At 59.3% G+C, this 16,717-nt stretch overlaps 1 protein-coding gene across 6 annotated transcripts in view; it reads right to left on the minus strand.

Annotated features, from left to right (window-relative positions):
- The window catches only part of BANP (BTG3 associated nuclear protein), a 116,931-nt gene that overhangs the window by 49,955 nt on the left and 50,259 nt on the right, over positions 1–16,717 (minus strand). For all 6 annotated transcript variants that reach the window (XM_059153414.1, XM_059153417.1, XM_059153412.1 and 3 more), the window contains 3 exons: positions 12,734–12,973; positions 6,158–6,325; positions 1,371–1,501 (listed from right to left, as the gene is read on the minus strand). In XM_059153414.1, coding sequence (XP_059009397.1) covers positions 1,371–1,501; positions 6,158–6,325; positions 12,734–12,973 — 539 coding nt within the window. The remainder of the gene's footprint in view (positions 1–1,370; positions 1,502–6,157; positions 6,326–12,733; positions 12,974–16,717) is intronic.

A 16,717-nucleotide genomic window follows, 5' to 3' on the forward strand; every position in this document is an offset into this window, starting at 1 on the left:
CAGAAGAAACCCAAAGCCACAGGAAACGAGCAACGCTTTCTGAAGCTCTTGCTCCGGATTGGCTGCTGGCAATTCCAGACCACTAAACCCTGAACAGCGTAAGAGAACATGCAGACGAGGCGGGGGAGCGCATTATCAAACAGCCTCCCGAAACCACCAAAGTTCTGGTCTGTAACAGACACACAGCACCGCAATGTTCTTAAAGAAGCAATGGGGCCCAGGAACAATCTGTTCCATCTTCAAATGGTACCAAACAGGCAAATTTAACCATGGAAATAGCATTAGAAGAAGACGAGAAACAGAAAGTTCCCAAAAAATGAGAAGAACTTTTTTTTTCCGCCATCCTGTCAACCTGGAGGGACCAGAAAGCTCCCGGAAGCAGCAGGTGGTCCTCGCGGTCTGGGGTAAGAAGGCCACAGTGCTGTACGGGGTCGGTGGGAGGGGCCGCACTGGGTGTCTACCCTGAACGTGGGTCAGGCAAGGTGTTTAAATCAAGAAACAAAACTACTTAAATAGGTCAGTCAACACCAAGAACCCCGCCAATACGCCCTTAGGGCTGTGGGGGCAGGCAGGACCCCGCCCGGCATAAATGCCAGCAGGACTCCGCGCCCCTGCGAACGTGCTGCTGCGCTGGTTCTACTCCAACCGTGCAAATGGGATCGAAGGGATCCGCTCCAGAACCCCTCAAAGACTCTGCCACTAAGACGGGAGTAATGGCCTTGGTGACAGTCAGTCACACAGAGGACTCAGCATCCTCCTCTGGAAGGTGAAGAAAACCCCTCGAAAAGCAGTGGTTAGCAGCGTTCCGGAAGCCCACCTTTCCAAGGCAGCACGCCAAGTGCAAGGTCAGACCGGGGCCCGCGACTTGCAGGAGAGCGAGCTCGGCAGGACGAGGACACCCGCAGGAGCCGGGGACACGATGAACGGGGCGGCTCCCTCGCGACACCCCCACTCTCCTCGGCCACAGGGCCCCGTGATCGGGAGGACTTTTTACCCGGGCCGGGCCATGCAAAGCAGAATGCGGCGTTCACAGCCTCCACGAGCTTAGCGCACGTCACACCACCCAGAGGAAGGGCTACGCAGGACTAAAGGTCCCCAAGGAGATGACTTTTTCTTCCTTCAGTGGAAGGGTGCCTGTTTCTGAACTGAGAAACTATCAACAGGGCACCTGCAGTGCACAGCAGGACAGGCCACAATGGGGACAGCTGAAGACCCAGACCTTGGAGCAGACGGCGGCCTCCGGGGTAGCACATGCAAAGGAGACGAAGGGGCCATGGGGCATGGCCCTCCCCACTGGCCGTGCCCCTGCCCCAGCCCCAGCCCCCTCCCCACATCCCTTCCGGAGGCAGACTAATGAGAAGGGTACATACTACTTGGACCTGTCCGTCCTCTCCGATCTGGTGGATCTGGACCTGCTGGGCGCCGGCCAGGGCGTAGTGCAGGGCCTGCGGCGGCGGCTGCGGCAGCTCACCGGTGGGGGGCGGGGTGCTCATCACGGTCTCTGCGGAGAAGGACAGAAGGCCTCAGGCACCAGCCCGAGACGGGCGGCCCCAGCCCCGTGCAAGCCTCTGGGCTTCCTTCCCTCCCCAGCCCCACATCCCCACAGAGAAGAAAGGGAACTGCTCCTCCCGAGTCCGGTCGACAGGTCCCAAGGGAGGGCCCACGGCATCGTCTAGAGACCGCAGTTCTAAGCGCGGGGGAATGGAGGTTTCCGACCTGTGGACACAAGGGGGCTGAAGGACTGACTGCTCGGACAGACGATTCTCATCTGTTTGTTAAATGAAGTGGCTCCGGAGTCATCAGCAAAAATGAAAAGGAATAAAGTTGGTAATAGTCTGCTTTACACCAGCAGTAAATAATACTTGTTCACGGACAATTAAACTCACGGGGGTGGGGGGGGTTCCCCAACCACTTCTTTCAAGATACATTTCCAGTAAAACCTCACTCCCTTTGTTTAATCCAAAATAATACATTGTGTCGACGTGTTGTGTGTTCGTTTCAGCTGCAACCTTATCTTAACAGAACTTTCTTAAACACTTAGAACATTAAAGCCTCCGAAAAACATTCTGATTTTGTGTGTACAATTTTCTGCAGAGAATTATGGCAGACGGATAGTAAAAATGTAAACACGCATCACGGCAGGGCGAGACTCAGTGTGAAGTGAATGGAAGGAGAAAAAAGATGTAAAATGTCTGCTTACCCAACGGAAGCTTTTCATTCTTTAACAGCTTAATGGTGGGCATTACGGGGACATGAAACATATAATCCACTGAATACGTCTGCATGCGAAATGTTAACCCTTGCATTATGTCAGAAATGACATCCTTTTCAATGATTTCAAAGTATAATGAAAACTTCTAGCTGTCAACATTTTAAAACGTCAAGTTAAAAATACGCAAGGAAGAATACACATTTTCTAACCTCTTAAAGAGGGTATCTGACCAAAACATTTAAAGTTCACTCTGCTAGTTAATAAGAATTACATAACTGAATAGATTCCCAAATCATTCTGCTCTAGTGTTAATAAAAATTCACTGATCTAGGGGCGCCCGGGTAGCTCAGTGGGTTAAAGTGGGTTAAAGTGGGTTAAGCCTCTGCTTTCGGCTTAGGTCATGATCTCAGGGCCCTGGGATCGAGTCCCGCATCGGGCTCTCTGCTCAGCGGGGAGCCTGCTTCTCCCCCTCTCTCTCTGCCTGCCTCTCTGCCTGCTTGTGACCTCTGTCTCTGTCAAATAAATAAATAAAATATTTTTTTTAAAAATCACTGATCTTGCCAATTCTCTATTGGCTCCAATAAAGGAAGAATGAGTCCCCGAGGCTGTAAAGACACTGCAGAAGACAGGCCATGCGGGTATGAGGTCAATGGTTTCCAAGCCTAAGATTCAAATTACTGAGTCTACCAGCAAATCAAGAGCTCCCCACAGTCATTCTACATAAAGAACAGTTTCAGTCCACATCTCACAATCTGTGCTGACATCAAAGTCCAGCCAAGAAGCTGTGCTGGATGCTTGTTTGTGATCGAGCCGACACCACTGACCCTGCGAAGGTTTCAGACCGCAGCGCCCGCCGTCAGAGCGCGCACCAGGAAGGCCACTCGGAGGGCCTCCCCCACCTGCCTGCCAGCCTGGCTCTTCTCCACATCCAGAAGAAAGGCAGCTGCACACACAGATGGGCTAATTCTCTGCAAGCCTAAACTACTGGGCCCCGCACAGACACCTGTGAGGACTTAAACTCCCTGATGAGGCCTGCAGGGCAGGCACAGAGCGGCACGGCCAACAGTGAAACGCAGCCATCTTTCCCTCCAGCACGTCCAACAGCTCACACGCTGCGGCCAGACAGGAGAGCGCATTACCAATGTTTTAATAAACTGATTTTGTAAACATCCATGGACACTAGTAATTTTAGTCTGTGCTCACAGGACAGCACGAAATCAGCTTTAAACAGAGGAGCCTGGACTCAGAATTTCCTTTGTAACACGTATTTGGAAGTTCTTTTTTTTGGCTGCTGATAATTCAGGAGTAAGCAAGGCAGACGCAGCTGGAGTCACTAGCCATTCCAAAGTGAGCCAGGAATCCGGGAATTTTCCTGATTATTTCTGTCACCGCCTCAGACTTGCCTGAGGAGGCAGGGAAGGAGCAAACCGGACCAGGACAGGCCCCAGAGCCCCCCAGAGCCCCAGAGCCCCAGAGCCCCAGAGCCCCCAGAGCCCCAGAGCCCCCAGAGCCCCAGAGCCCCCAGAGTCCCAGAGCCCCCAGAGCCCCCAGAGCCCCAGAGCCCCAGAGCCCCCAGAGTCCCAGAGCCCCCAGAGCCCCCAGAGCCCCCGAGCCCCCAGAGCCCCCAGAGCCCCCAGAGCCCTCAGAGCCCCCCAGCCCCCAGCCTCCAGCTACTTCCCTTTATGTGATTTTAGTCAGGTGTGCAGCACAAAATCAGAAACAATGACACCGACAGAGATTTACGAAGCCATGGACGTTTTAGGGGTGTCTGGGGGGCACAGCTGGCTAAGCGGCCAACTCTGTCTTTGGCTTAGGTCATGATCTCAGGGTCCCCATGTCAGGGTCAAGGGGTCCAGCCCCGCACCAGGCTCTGCACTCAGCATGGGGTCTGCTTGCGTTTCTCTCTCCGTCTCCCTGTCCCCCTCACCCCAGCTCTCACATGCTCGCTCCCTCAAATAAATAAATACATCGTTTAAAACAAACAAAAAAAAGCCATGTATTTTTTTTCTCAAGTTTGACAAAAGAAAAATACATGTTTTGTGTTTCTCTTGCAAACTCAATTCCAGTGCTCAGCAGGAAGCCTACAGCCGTGAGCGGACCACACAGGCAGCAGCCCTTGTTGTGACTGGAGAGCTGCACAGACACCGGGCACGGAGGCCTTGGCGGAGGCGGCCAGGTTCTCCTGTGGGACACCTGGGCACAGGCGTGAGTCCTTCCTGAGGACACGGGCGGGCCACGAGAAGCATTGCCGTGTCCTGCTGTTCATCAGTGGACATGGTCTATTCCAAACAACACGTCCTAGGACCCCCGACTCACGTCCCCACGTGTCAAGTCTGCCCCGGGGAGCGGGCACTGGACATGCGCTCACAGGACGGCTGCTCACCACCCCCGAGAGGCCAATAGCACCGGAAAGTTACTCGAACCCAAAGCCCCTTAGAAGAAATACCGAAATACGTGTAAATAAACAAGCAAAGTAACTCAATTCCTGATCAACGAACTACCGTCAGTTAAAAGAAACACTAGTGACCGGAAGAGAAGGAAAGATTCCAAATACACAAAATGTCATAAAATCGCCGACCGCACAAAAGAACTCAAACCTGCATGCAAGGTAAAGCCACTGGGTCTCCAATCGGGGTGAGAAGCAGGGTGAGGGCTGGCTGGCCCCACAACCCCACCACCGATGGGACGCGACACTCGCACACCCCGGTGTGGGCTGGCCTGCAGGCATCACTGCTACTTGCTGGAAACACGGACTTGCAGGGTTGGGTGGACTGAACCAGAAAGGGAACAGAACCGGATTCCCGGGGCCACTCTGCCTCGCCAGCACCTCCAGAGACGGGCGCACACCGCGTCCACAGAGACAGCGCCGTCCTGACATTCCTCCTCTGGCATTCGGGACACGCACGGACGGCCAACTGCACATCCAGCTCGGTGTTCCGCCACCTGGACCCCAGGGTGAGGAGGACAAAGCCCACCTCCCTGAACTCTCCAGACCCATAGAGGCAGTCGACTTCCTCAAGGAGAGACGGCTTCCGCGCGTCCCCCAGTGGCTGCCTCCGAGTCCCCAGGACAGACCGGCTCAGCGCCAACAGAAAGGTCTGGACTCCCCACTAGGAGGTTCTTCAGGGCGGCCGCTCACAAAGGCAGGGCTTTGGGGCACAACGTGTGTGGCCACCTCCCATCTCCGGGAACTGCTGGCAAGTGACGCCCAGAACGACAGGAGAAAAGCCGCTTCCTGAGGTCGCCTCAGAAGGACAAAACCCTGCAAGAATGTCCGGCGACCCGGTCCCCACCGTGCTTCGGAACAGGTTCCAGCCGGCCCTGACCGTGCTACCCCGGGACCTGGGACCGGCCCCAGCCACGGCCTCAGGTTCTACGAGCCGTCGCCAAGGGAGCTTCTGGGGAGACTTGGTTTTCAATGTTCCCGTTAAGCTGCTCGGAGACGGACTGGTGAAAAGCAATACTGAAACCACACCGGTTCCCAGGGAGATGTTCCTAGGGGAAAGCCAGTCCTCCGCCGACACTGAAAGAAGAGTCTGGAAGGCCCGTTTTCTTGTGCACAAGTGGAACTGAGGCGCTACACTGAGAACAGTAGTAACGAACACCGCAGTCCCGCGTGCACCCCCTCCCCCTCACCGGCTGTCCCCATACGGACCCCAGGGCTCTGTTCGGGACCTCGGCTGCAGGACGTGACACAGCGGCTCACCGCCGCAGCTGCCACCATCCTGACTGAGCTCCTCCTGCTGCTTCGAACGCAAGCAGGATGAGGAAGACGGCCAGGCCCTGCTCTCCAGGCCTCCATCCAGAACACTTCCAGGAGGGCCCCCCGGCAGTGGCCCACAGGAACCCGCCCGCAGGGCGCACACAGATGGGGCCTCTGGTCACGGGGCTCCACGTGGACACCACGACCCTGCCCCCGGGCCTCCGGGACGGGACAGAACATACCTGAAGCGCTGTACGAAGACGAGGACGGCGTTCTCCGGGAGAAGCTCTTGACGGCCAGGCTCTGGCCTCGCTGCTTCCGCCGCCAGGCCGTCCGACACTTGGAGTCGATGCTCTGCTTGATCCGGTACCAGTCGGACTCTGTGATTCCGAACTTGTAGAATAGGTGACCTGTAAACACAGCCGGACTGCGGCACCAGGAGGGGCGGGCCCCCAAGCATCCGGCGCAGGAGTGGCGCGGCCCGAGCACCGCCCCGGCAGACACCCCCGCGGGGCTCTTGACGCATTCCGCTCACTTACGCTACAGGCAGCCGACTGGTCCACGCAGCGACGAGCGGGGTGCTGGGTACCCGGAGCCTCCGAGACACCCACGCTTGACTCTGTCCACTCCCGCGGACCGAGTAACACGGGGACATTACCCCCTCAACGCCCAGAACAGAACTGGGGCCCGTGACCCCATCGGAGCCCCATTCCCAAGAACCAGCTCGCCCTCTCCTGGGCCTCCGTGCCTGCAGCTCTCCCCCACTCCCGCAAGTCTCTGCTCAGACACGACCTCAGTGACCCTGCCCCTAACCAGCCCAAGGGACCCCGAGTCCCTCCCACCCGCACCGCCAGCCGGCTCTCGAGCATCTCCAAGAACTGACGTATTTACTGTTCAGTGTGCCAAGAGCCCAGACCCTGGGCACGCGGCACACGCTTCTGTGCCAGCAGACTAACTGTGGTCACAATTCATCCAAAGACACTCTTCTGTCACTGCCCGGGTCTGACGCTGGCCTCTAGGACTTGGTCCGGAGGAAAACTCAAAGGGCACGTTACTCTTCATGCCCGAGGGCCCTGCACACCCTGGTGGAGGGCATCTCCTCACTCTGCTGCCCACGACCCCAGAGGGCCCACTCCTCACCATGGAGCATCTTACTGGCGCCCACATGTGTTCACTTCCACGACAGAGCCCTCTCGGCACACACACCCAGCACCAGAGACCCCCGCCATCATCCACAAGGAAACTGGGCATGAGGGAGACCACCGAGGAATGGATGGCAGACAGAGACCCTTCCTGGACACTTCACCCCTTCTCTGGGCCAAGTCACAGTCACGAGCATGGGAACAGGAAGACACCTCGTCTACACGGTGACCTCCTCTCAAGCCGGCTGGTGAAACTTCACTGGTTAACAGGAAAATAAATGGACAGAATCCAAAAGTTGAAGACTAAAAAAAAAACGGGGCTGAACAACACCGATTTGACCGCTGGGAGGGCCGTGTTTACGCCGTCCACTGAGAGCTACCTGGCGCCCGCCCCCTAAAACCTCCTCCCGCGAGCCCGCCGCCCGGAGAACCACCAGGAGAGCTGGTTTTCCCGTATCCTATGCAGTATCGAGTTTCTTCTGTCTTGGAAAGACACTTCTTGGCTTTACAAGCATGTGCTAAGACCAGATCTAAACACAACAGCCCAAAGTCCCGTGACCTACATCGACGGGGACCCGGATGAGAAACACTGATGGAAAGAAAAGTGACCCAGTCACTCCGGCAGCTCTTGTGACCCTCGTGCGCAAGAGGAAATACACACACGGAGTGGCCCCTTCTTTGCTTTCTGGTGTTCGGGCCGCCTCTCAAAGAGCCACAGACCAGTAATCAGTATCTACCAAGTGGCTGCCACGTGCCCCATGTGGCCTTGAGTGCAGGGGCGGACTGAGAAAGTCCGGGCGAGTTGCCAGCACTGGTGACAGAAGCCCAGCTCCCAGGCAGCGGTGCTCTCCAAGACGAGAGAAGAAAACGCAATCACGGCCTCCGAAGGGCCCCCAGGCAAGCGCCACAATGAGGAGGAACATTCTAGCCCGTCTTCCTGCCCTCAGACCCCCACACTCAGGGAGAAACCTTCCCGAGGCCTCTAGGGGCTAATGACATGCTGTGAAATTTTGAAAAACGCGTTAGGAACAGAAACGACTACCTACAACACACACAGACATACGAGCAACGAGCAAGAACGTTACTATTTAAATTCAACTCTGTAAAAACCAACAGCCGTTCGACACCTGGCTTGCACGCGCTGGTGCGTCACAAGCCGTCCGTCTCAGTCCTCCCTCGGCCTCACGCTACCACCTCCTTCCATCAGCAGCGCCACCTGCCACCCCCACTGCACGCACCCGCGGGGACAGCCCAGGGGAAGGCGCCCCCCACGGTGCACGCCACCCGGGCTTCAGCTCGGCCTTCCTGAGCTTGTCAGGGCGGCGGCCGGGGGCCTGAGACCCTGCGCGCCCCCAAGACAGCTGCGTTCTCGGCCACGTCTCTGCCGGCACCGAGCAGCCCCACTTCACAAGCGCTGGAGGAGAAACCTCGGTAATGAGGGACAGAAAACTCACTTTAACTGCCTTTTCACACTGTTGAAGCATCTTCTCTCTTGCGTTATCTGATGCTTCCAAGAAAACCTCATGAGCTAAGAATGCCAGGCCCCCAGCTTCAGTTCCTCTCCAAGTATCAGTCAGGAGTGAGACACGATCCTGAAATCCAGGCCTCCAGGCACCCACCCAAGCAGAGCAGCAGTGGCCACAGAAACCCCAGCTCCGGCCCCCTCTGCCCCGCACGGCACCGCCCGCCCGGTGCGCCAGTTCTCCCGACCTCCGTCCACGAGGCCGCCACCACGGCGCCCGGGCAGGAGGCATGGCAACCAGAAGGCTGCTCCCAGGGCTGTGCCCCAGCACACGGGGTCCCCAGGAAGCTGCGGGGTCTGGGTCATCCTCAAGGCGAGCCGCTTGTCACCTCACCGTCTTGGAGGAGAACGCTCAGCTGCCCCCAATACACTGCCTCCCCAGCCTGCTCCACGGCTTCCCGGGCAAGCTCTCCGGCTACCCCCCCAAAGATCCAAAGCTCCATCAGCGTCCACTGCCTTCCCACTTCCCGGAGCACCTATCCTCACACTGGGGCTGTGAACTGTAAGACCAGACGCCCAGCTGTGTAACACGGAGCTCCACAAGGGCCGAGGGAAAAAGGAACAGAGCTGGCCATCTCCCGTCCGTGGTGGGTGGCACAGGGCTTATCAGAAAGAGGAATGAGAAACATTATCACTGCTTGTGGAATCTCGAGTTCAAGGACAAAGAAAAGCAGAAAGCGGAGTGCCAGAAATTTATGTCCCAAAAGGAGCCTCGATAAGGACTGACCCAGAAAAACAAGAGAAATCTTTAGCCCGAGTGAGGGGAGCAGCCAGTGTGTCTCCGCGTACTGTGTGTCTGGTATCCTGGGCTCAGAGCCGAAGCAGCCCCCGCTCCCGGAGCAGTGAGAAGCTCCCCGAGCAGTGAGAAGCTCCCCGACAGCAGAGAAGCACAACGGGAGGGGCCCGAGGCCCCCCACGGCCTTGCGTCCAGGCGCCCCAGCAAGGGCCCCAACAGTCTCTCACACGGGCTGACCACACCTGCCTCCCAGCCCCAGGCTCACGGTGGCCCCTCAAGGTCCCCAAACCCACCTGCCGGGCACCCCTGGGGCAACTGTGTGACGCACTATTGCTGATTACCAAGTTCCAAAGAACCCAGGCCCCAGGAAGTGTCCCCCAAAATGCATGTCCTTCCCAGGACCTCAGAATGTGACCTCCCTCAGAAGCCAGGTCTCTGCAGACGGGGTTAATTAAGATGGGGTCAGAGGAGGAGCACACGAGGCTCTCAATGCACCATGATGGGTGTCCTTCTAAGGAGAGAGGAGAGACATCCCCACAGGGAGGAGACGGGCGAGTATCAACACCGGGGGGATGGAAGCCATGTGGGCACAAAACCCCAGCACCAGCAGAAGCTGGAGGGCGCCAGGACTCGCCCCTTCCCTTCAGACACTGTGCGGTCAGACTTCCAGCCTCTGGGGCGGACAGAGAGCCAAATGCTGCCGCAGTTAGCACCGCAGGGGGCTGCGCCCGGTGGCAGGCACCCAAGACGTTCCTGCACCCCAGTACCCACAGCGGCACCAGGACACACACAGGCACGAGCTGCCCAGCCTCTGGGTGCCCTCACGGAACACGACCTCCAGTCGGGGCGGCTGCCGGGGCAGAACGGGCCAGCCGCAGTCCCCTGAGAGAGCAGGACCCGAGTCCCGGTCAAGTGCTCGGTGGCCTCCTGGGGATCTCTCCTCCACGTCTGCAGGCTTCCCAGATGCCTTCCGAGACGGGGCCATCCGAGCGACACGCACGTTCCTTGTCTTTCCCGCAGCCCCCCAGGGGGCGTGCTCACGGCAGCTCACCCTGCGCAGAGGTGCCGGCCCCGCCAGCGCGAGCCCGAGAGCAAAGGCTCTGTGCTCGGCTGGATGGAAGCGCACCAGTCCTGGCGTTCTCGGGGCCATTACTCAGATGCTGGCCCCTGCTGGGGAAGTCACCGGAATGCACTGATGCTTCGGGCACACTCTGTAAGGTCGGGTTGCCCGAACCTGGGGGAGCCCGGCAGCTCCCAGGAGCCCCGAGACGTGCACACGCTGGGAAGCACGTGTGCTCTTCGGGGAGCAGCTTCCGCCCTGCCTCTACCTCTCGGAAGACCCTCGCTCCCGCACGACAAAGGCAGTTCGTGGAAACAGCCTACCGTACGCCTCGAAAATGCTGTTTTCCCCAGTAAGACCAGACAGAGCAGGAGAGACAACATCTGCAGGAGCCACTCTGTGCGGGCGGCGCAGGCCCCCAGTGCTACCCCGCGGCCCTGCAAGGCCACTCTCCGCTCTGGGAGGGGGGCAGGGGGACCGACCTAGGGTCCCAAGTCGTGGCTCAAACCCACTCCTGCTTGCACTTCTGCACCCCAGGACCGAGCTGCGTGGGGCTTCAGAGAGGCCGCAGGCATAGGCGTGGACCACCAGATAGGGGCTCTCCCACTGGGGCCACCGACGGCCGCTCCCTGCTTCCCAGCCAAGATGCCAGACACCACCTCCTCTGAAGACCGCGTCCTGACAGCCCCTGTGGTCGCGGACGGGCAACCGGTCCCTGGCAGAGCTGCGGAGCACAACCTGCAGACACCCCCTCACGAGCATGGCAGGCCCCCGCCCCGCAGCCTGCGCTCCTCCTGCCGGGCCGCACACACAGGCCGCAAGCCCGGAACGGCGGTCAGACGGCTCCTCCCAGGACACCGGCCGCTACCACGCCTGGCCTGCTCTCTCAGCGGGGGCCTTCCTGGAGGGTGAAGCTCCGTGAGGGCAGGCCCCACTTTCTGGGGCAACACTCGCTGTGGACAGTCCATCTCAATTCAAGATACACCGTCATTCATAGCAAACTGCACACAGGAAAGCCAATGTGCGCGTTCTAGGTCAGGAACTCCTCCAGCCTGAGGCCCCACAGGGCTTCCCTTGCGTGGGAAAGAGACCGGGCCAAGTTCAGTGCTTATGCAAAGCAGCTGCCTGGAAAGCCAGCCCCCGGACAGCCTGCCACCCCAGAACCCTCCTGCCCTCCCTGGGCCCCCACGAGAACACGCAGGCGGCCCAGGCTCCTGCCAATACACGCTCAGGGCCCCGGCACTTGGCTCCGACGCAAACACAACCATTCTGCTTAGAACTCAGAAGCCGATGACGGTAAAGGCATCCTCTGCTACAGAGAGAGTGGGCACTCCCCCACAGCACCCAGCGCTAATGCTGACCTCCGGAGTTCGTGTTCAGTCAAGCCGTGCGCCTGTTTCCAGAACCCTGGGCTCTATCTGTGACTCCTGCTGCACGCAGCAGACCCGGGCTGGACGCCCCATCAGTCTCCCAACACAGCCCTGCTAAGACACTGCCTGTCCTTCTTCAGTCCCCCTGGAGCTCAGCTGCCCAAGACCCTCCCTCCCCGGAGCTCAGTATCAAAACCAGCACTACCAGCGGGGGCGGGGGAGGGGGTCCAGTCACTCTGGGCGCAGACACGGGTGCACTTCCATCCCACAGCAGCTTGCGCCCAGAGACCTCCTAAGGGGGCTGCAGCACCTGTGGGGGTCCCCTGCCGGGGGTCCAGCCCAGCTGGCACACGTGCATAGGGTGCCTCGGCTTGACAGTCTGCGTCATTTCACTCCCGGGGTCCAGCAGGCTCCATGGAGGGGACAAGCCCATTGCGGGTGAGAGGCACGTGAGTGCTGCCGAGGTCACAGGCCTCCTGCACCCCTGAGATGTCACCAACAGGATACAGGGACGACTGATTTGAATGTGGGGTGCTCTTCGAAGAGGAGGAAAACCACAAAAACCGTGGGGACATCAGGACCAGTGTCAGGAGATCAGGGAGGTGGGCCACGGTCAGGGAGGTGGGCCTGTAATGACACAGCCGCACCTGAAGGGCAGGAGGCGGGCGGCACCGTGCTCTTGCCATGGGAAGCCCAGGAAAGGCCGCACTCAGCGGGGGGCAGAGGTTGGCTCCGGCCCTGCTCCTCCCCGAGCCCCAGAGCCATCTGGGGACCAGGGAAGCGGGTCTGAGAGGCCTGCGTCTCCCATGTCTCTCCCACGGCAGGTGGCCGCGACCTCTACTGAACACGCTCCACCCACAGACTCGGGAGGAGGGGCAAGCCCAGCCCCCTCCCCGACCCCAGGGCACGGTCCTGACTCGCCCAGAACGCTCCCCCGTAGGACCCCCGACCCCGCACTACAGGGCGGAAACGAGGCCGCCGCACTTACAGCGGATGCCGTAGATGGTGAGGGGGTCGAGCTGCTTCTTGCCGTGCTTGCCCTGGCCCGACAGGTTGGACACGGCCTGCACCTCCCGGTGGAACAGGTAGTCCAGCAGCGTCAGGGCCATCTTCTCGGCCGTGCGGCAGTTGGTGCTGATGTGCAGCATGTCCGAGGGGATGATGGCACAGCGCACACGCATCTCGGGGTTGTTCTCGTCGCCCAGCCACGTGCCGTTGGGGTAGTCCTCTGCGAGAGAGAGAAGAGGCGGGTTCCCGTCAGCTCGGGACCGGGCTCGGCACAGACGCGCTCCGGGGAGGCTGCTGGAGAACTGCTCCCCAGGAGCAAGGGGGTGACCCCTGGGGTCACCGAGGACACGTGATGAACGGAAACCACGCATCATTCACACAAGGGCCACCTTGGTGTCCACCGACCCATCGCAGGGAGATGGACAGGCTGGCCACACGGAAACCCTCTTCTGCCTTCCCGACTGGCTTCCGCGGGCCGAGCCCTGCCCCACTAACTCATATACGAGCAAACAGGAGGCAGCGCGCCCTGCGTGCGGGCCGGTCTATGGCGGGGGAGTCAAACGCACACACCCAGAGCTCCGCGTTCAGGTCGGGGAGGGATCCCCTCTGCCTTCGACAAGGCCACAGAGATGATCATGACACAGACACGGCGCTGATGCGGAAAGAGAGGCAGGCAGTGGACGGGAGAAACCTCTCTACCTGGGGTGCCCCCCCAGGCCCACGGGCACCTCACCAGCTCACTGTGGGAGAAGCGGGGGACACTGTGAGACAGGGACCAGCCTCACAGCCATCCCCTGGATCCTGAGCGAGGCCCCCAGCAAGGGGTCTGGCTTTGCCCGACCACGGAGGACCATGGATTCCGTCACCGTAAACAGCCGCCAGCGGTCAGAGTGGCCCAGTGTGCGTGCAAAAGGGCTCCGTGTTCGTCAAGCGTAACACCAACTCAAGGGAGCCTCAACCTTTGGCAGAAGAAAGCTCCACTTAAGATTCCAAACCCGGGGACCCATTAGTTCTGCTAAGAAACTGGCGGCTTCCCCAGCAATCTCTTCTGAGCCGGACTCCGAAGCCGGGGCAGGGGGGAGAGCACACCTGCGTGAAGCAGCCCCCGGGGGAGAGCAGGGGTGCTAAGCAGGGGGAGGCCTCCTCCTGGGTGGCTGGGGTGTGAGAGGGACACCCGCTTTCTATCAAGTGGGCTGCTAGGTCACGCCACGGCCAAGCCGGCCCAGCTTCAGATCTCTCTCGAGCTTGATTCCAAAATGTCGTGATGCCGGCATCCCCATGACCCCTGGCAGGAAGAGGTCCCACCAGGAGCAGCCAAAGGCTGGAGCAGAGCACGTGGCCACCCAGCCGTGACTCACACGCCCCACCCCCTTGCAGAGAGCCTCTCCTGGCTGAGCTCCCGCATCACGAGATCTGCGAGAGCATCCGATGAGGCTCGGCAACCCCATCTAGGTGACCACGTCGCCCACGGGGACCGGCCAGCGGCTGGAAGAACTGCTTAGTGAGTTTGAGGCCAGGCGCCTGGCTTTAGCTAAGGACAGAAAACCAATCACAAACCCGATTATCGCAACTGTGAATGAGCCACCGGGAGGCAGGCTCGTTTCTGAGAACACCAGGGCTCTGGGAGTGACGGCGCCCCGGGCACACGCTCAGCAGACGCGTGCTTCTGAACGCCAACCAGCTCCTGCTACGTTCGGCCTATGCGCAGAAACCAGTCCGGCCCAGCGATCTGCGCAGGCGGGGGCCTGGCGGGGCCTGGCGGGGCTGTCCCCAGGTCGTATCTGAAATGTCAGAAAAGCTCCCACTTCCAGGGTATTTACTGCTTCATCTATACTTACTGGGCAACTCTGCGCCCGGCACTGGGTCTCGTGCTCCGGCCGAAGCCCTCGGGGAACCCCGGCTTCAGGACAGCACGCAGAGCGGGAAGATGTCCCTCCCTGCCGCAGTTGGGCCACAGAGCGAGCAGGGGAGAGGAAGGAAGGACGGGGAGGCCCATCTGTGCTGACAACGGCGGGGCAGGGAACGTGTGTGGGGTGACAGCAGACACCCACGGCCGCTGATGGGCTACCCGGCATCCAAGCAGCAGCAGGACCTACGGCGCTGAAACCTTCCCACACGCTGCCAGTTTCCCTGTGAACATTTGCAGTCAGACCAAAGGCGCGGTCTACGGACCTTCTCCAGACCTAAGTATTTGAACAGGAGGATCCTGCGAGCCCATGGGGAAGGGCGGCAGCACGCTGAGCCAGGAGGGGCGCGGGCCGCCACGGCACCTGCCTCCCGGACCACCATGGACACGACCCATGGCCAGCGCAAGGGCTTAACTGCCAAAGACCACGGCAGTCTATCTCAGGAGGAAGAAGTGATGGGATTGTGCTGGCGAGCCCCCCGGTGACACGGTGTTTCTAAAGCAGCAGACACAGTGGACAGGAGTACAAACAGAGAGTCAGAGTCAATGTCTTCTCAAACCAGCACTGAGAAGAGGTGCCGGCAGCCAGGGCGTGACTTGGCCAGGGACGGGCCACAGCCCAGCCCCACCAACGCCGCTCAACAAACCAGCTGGCCACCCAAACTGCCCCACGGCCCCCTCGGGGACATGTCTCCCTTCACCAAAGCCATGCTGTCCATGCTGTGCGGTCTCCTGCTGGCTCTGCTGTCCATAAACCAAACACTCTTCAGCACGGACGCTCCCGACAGCCACGGGCCTGTGCCGAGAGCACGTCCCCCTGTCCAAACCCCGTACTCGGCCCCTGGAGCCGAAACAGTGATGTACAAGGAAAAAGGCCACTCTTCCAAATGTCCCTCACCGGAGAGCCTCAGTTTCAGAAACAAGAAAGAAAAACACCAGCACACTGACACCAGGACAGTCCACTTCCGTGACCCCAGTAGCCAAAGGTGTAAATGCAAGTATTTTCCAAAATGATTCACGGGAAAGAAAAGAAAAAGTGATGTCACCTATGTAAGAGCAAAACATGACGCAAAATGAGTGAAAAAAAGTGACAAATAACCATTAAAACCCATTTCCTTCATATCAAAAATAAACATCAGTAAGATGGGTCCGTATTCCCCGACTCGTCTCCGCTGGGGTGCTGACTGCGGCAGGCCCTACAGGAGCCAAGCCTGGCGCCCCTCCTCCGCCGACGGCACTCCAACAGAAGCAGGGAACCCGCCCTGGGACGCAAGAGGGCCAGCCCCGCACCAAGCCAAGAGAGGAAGCTGGCTTCCCCATCCAGCGGGGGCCCTGCTCCGTGCCGCCGCCTGCCTGCAGACAAAAAGCCTGTCCTTCGTGCCGAGCACATGGCTCTGGAAATGGTACCAGAATATTCTGAGGATGAAAGGTGCCGGTTCAAACTCCTACGGTAAGTACTGTTTCAGGAGATGCTGTTCCCCTCCAAAAAGGACATTAAAGATTAACTCTCCTCATCTCCCACCCCCTTACCACTCCCAAATAGAATGGTTTAAATTTTTTCTGGTACCACAGAAAATTACCCAGAAATTTTATTCCGATCCAACATCTCAACATTTTACAAGGCATTTTCTGACCTGTTTACAACCGACTCGTCCCGAATGTCACCAGATGCCCTGCAAACGATGGGTGTGTGCTCCTTGCCAGAGCAGGAAGCCAAGCCAGGACAAGGATGGCAGCCTCAGTGACCCTGACCAACGACGAGATGAAAGGTCACTGTCATGCGAGCCAGAGACCAGTGGGAGAGGGACCAGGACACCACCACTGCCGTCGCAGTCCTGTGGGAGACGCGCTGCATCCCCGTGAGCCCTGCGGCAAGAGGACAGGACCGCCAGGGACACGCAGGAGCCCGTCCTTCCCGGGGTCGCGCCGGCTGACCCACTGGCTCAGGCCTGCTCCCCTGGGGAAGACTCGGCCCCAACTCACTTCCGACTCGGAGGCAAGAACGCAGGCCGGACTCCAGCTTCTCAGCAGTGATGATGAATCATGTCTTTTAAATGA

Source organism: Mustela lutreola, chromosome 16 (genome assembly GCF_030435805.1).
Source record: "Mustela lutreola isolate mMusLut2 chromosome 16, mMusLut2.pri, whole genome shotgun sequence".
Classification (NCBI taxonomy): domain Eukaryota; kingdom Metazoa; phylum Chordata; class Mammalia; order Carnivora; family Mustelidae; genus Mustela; species Mustela lutreola.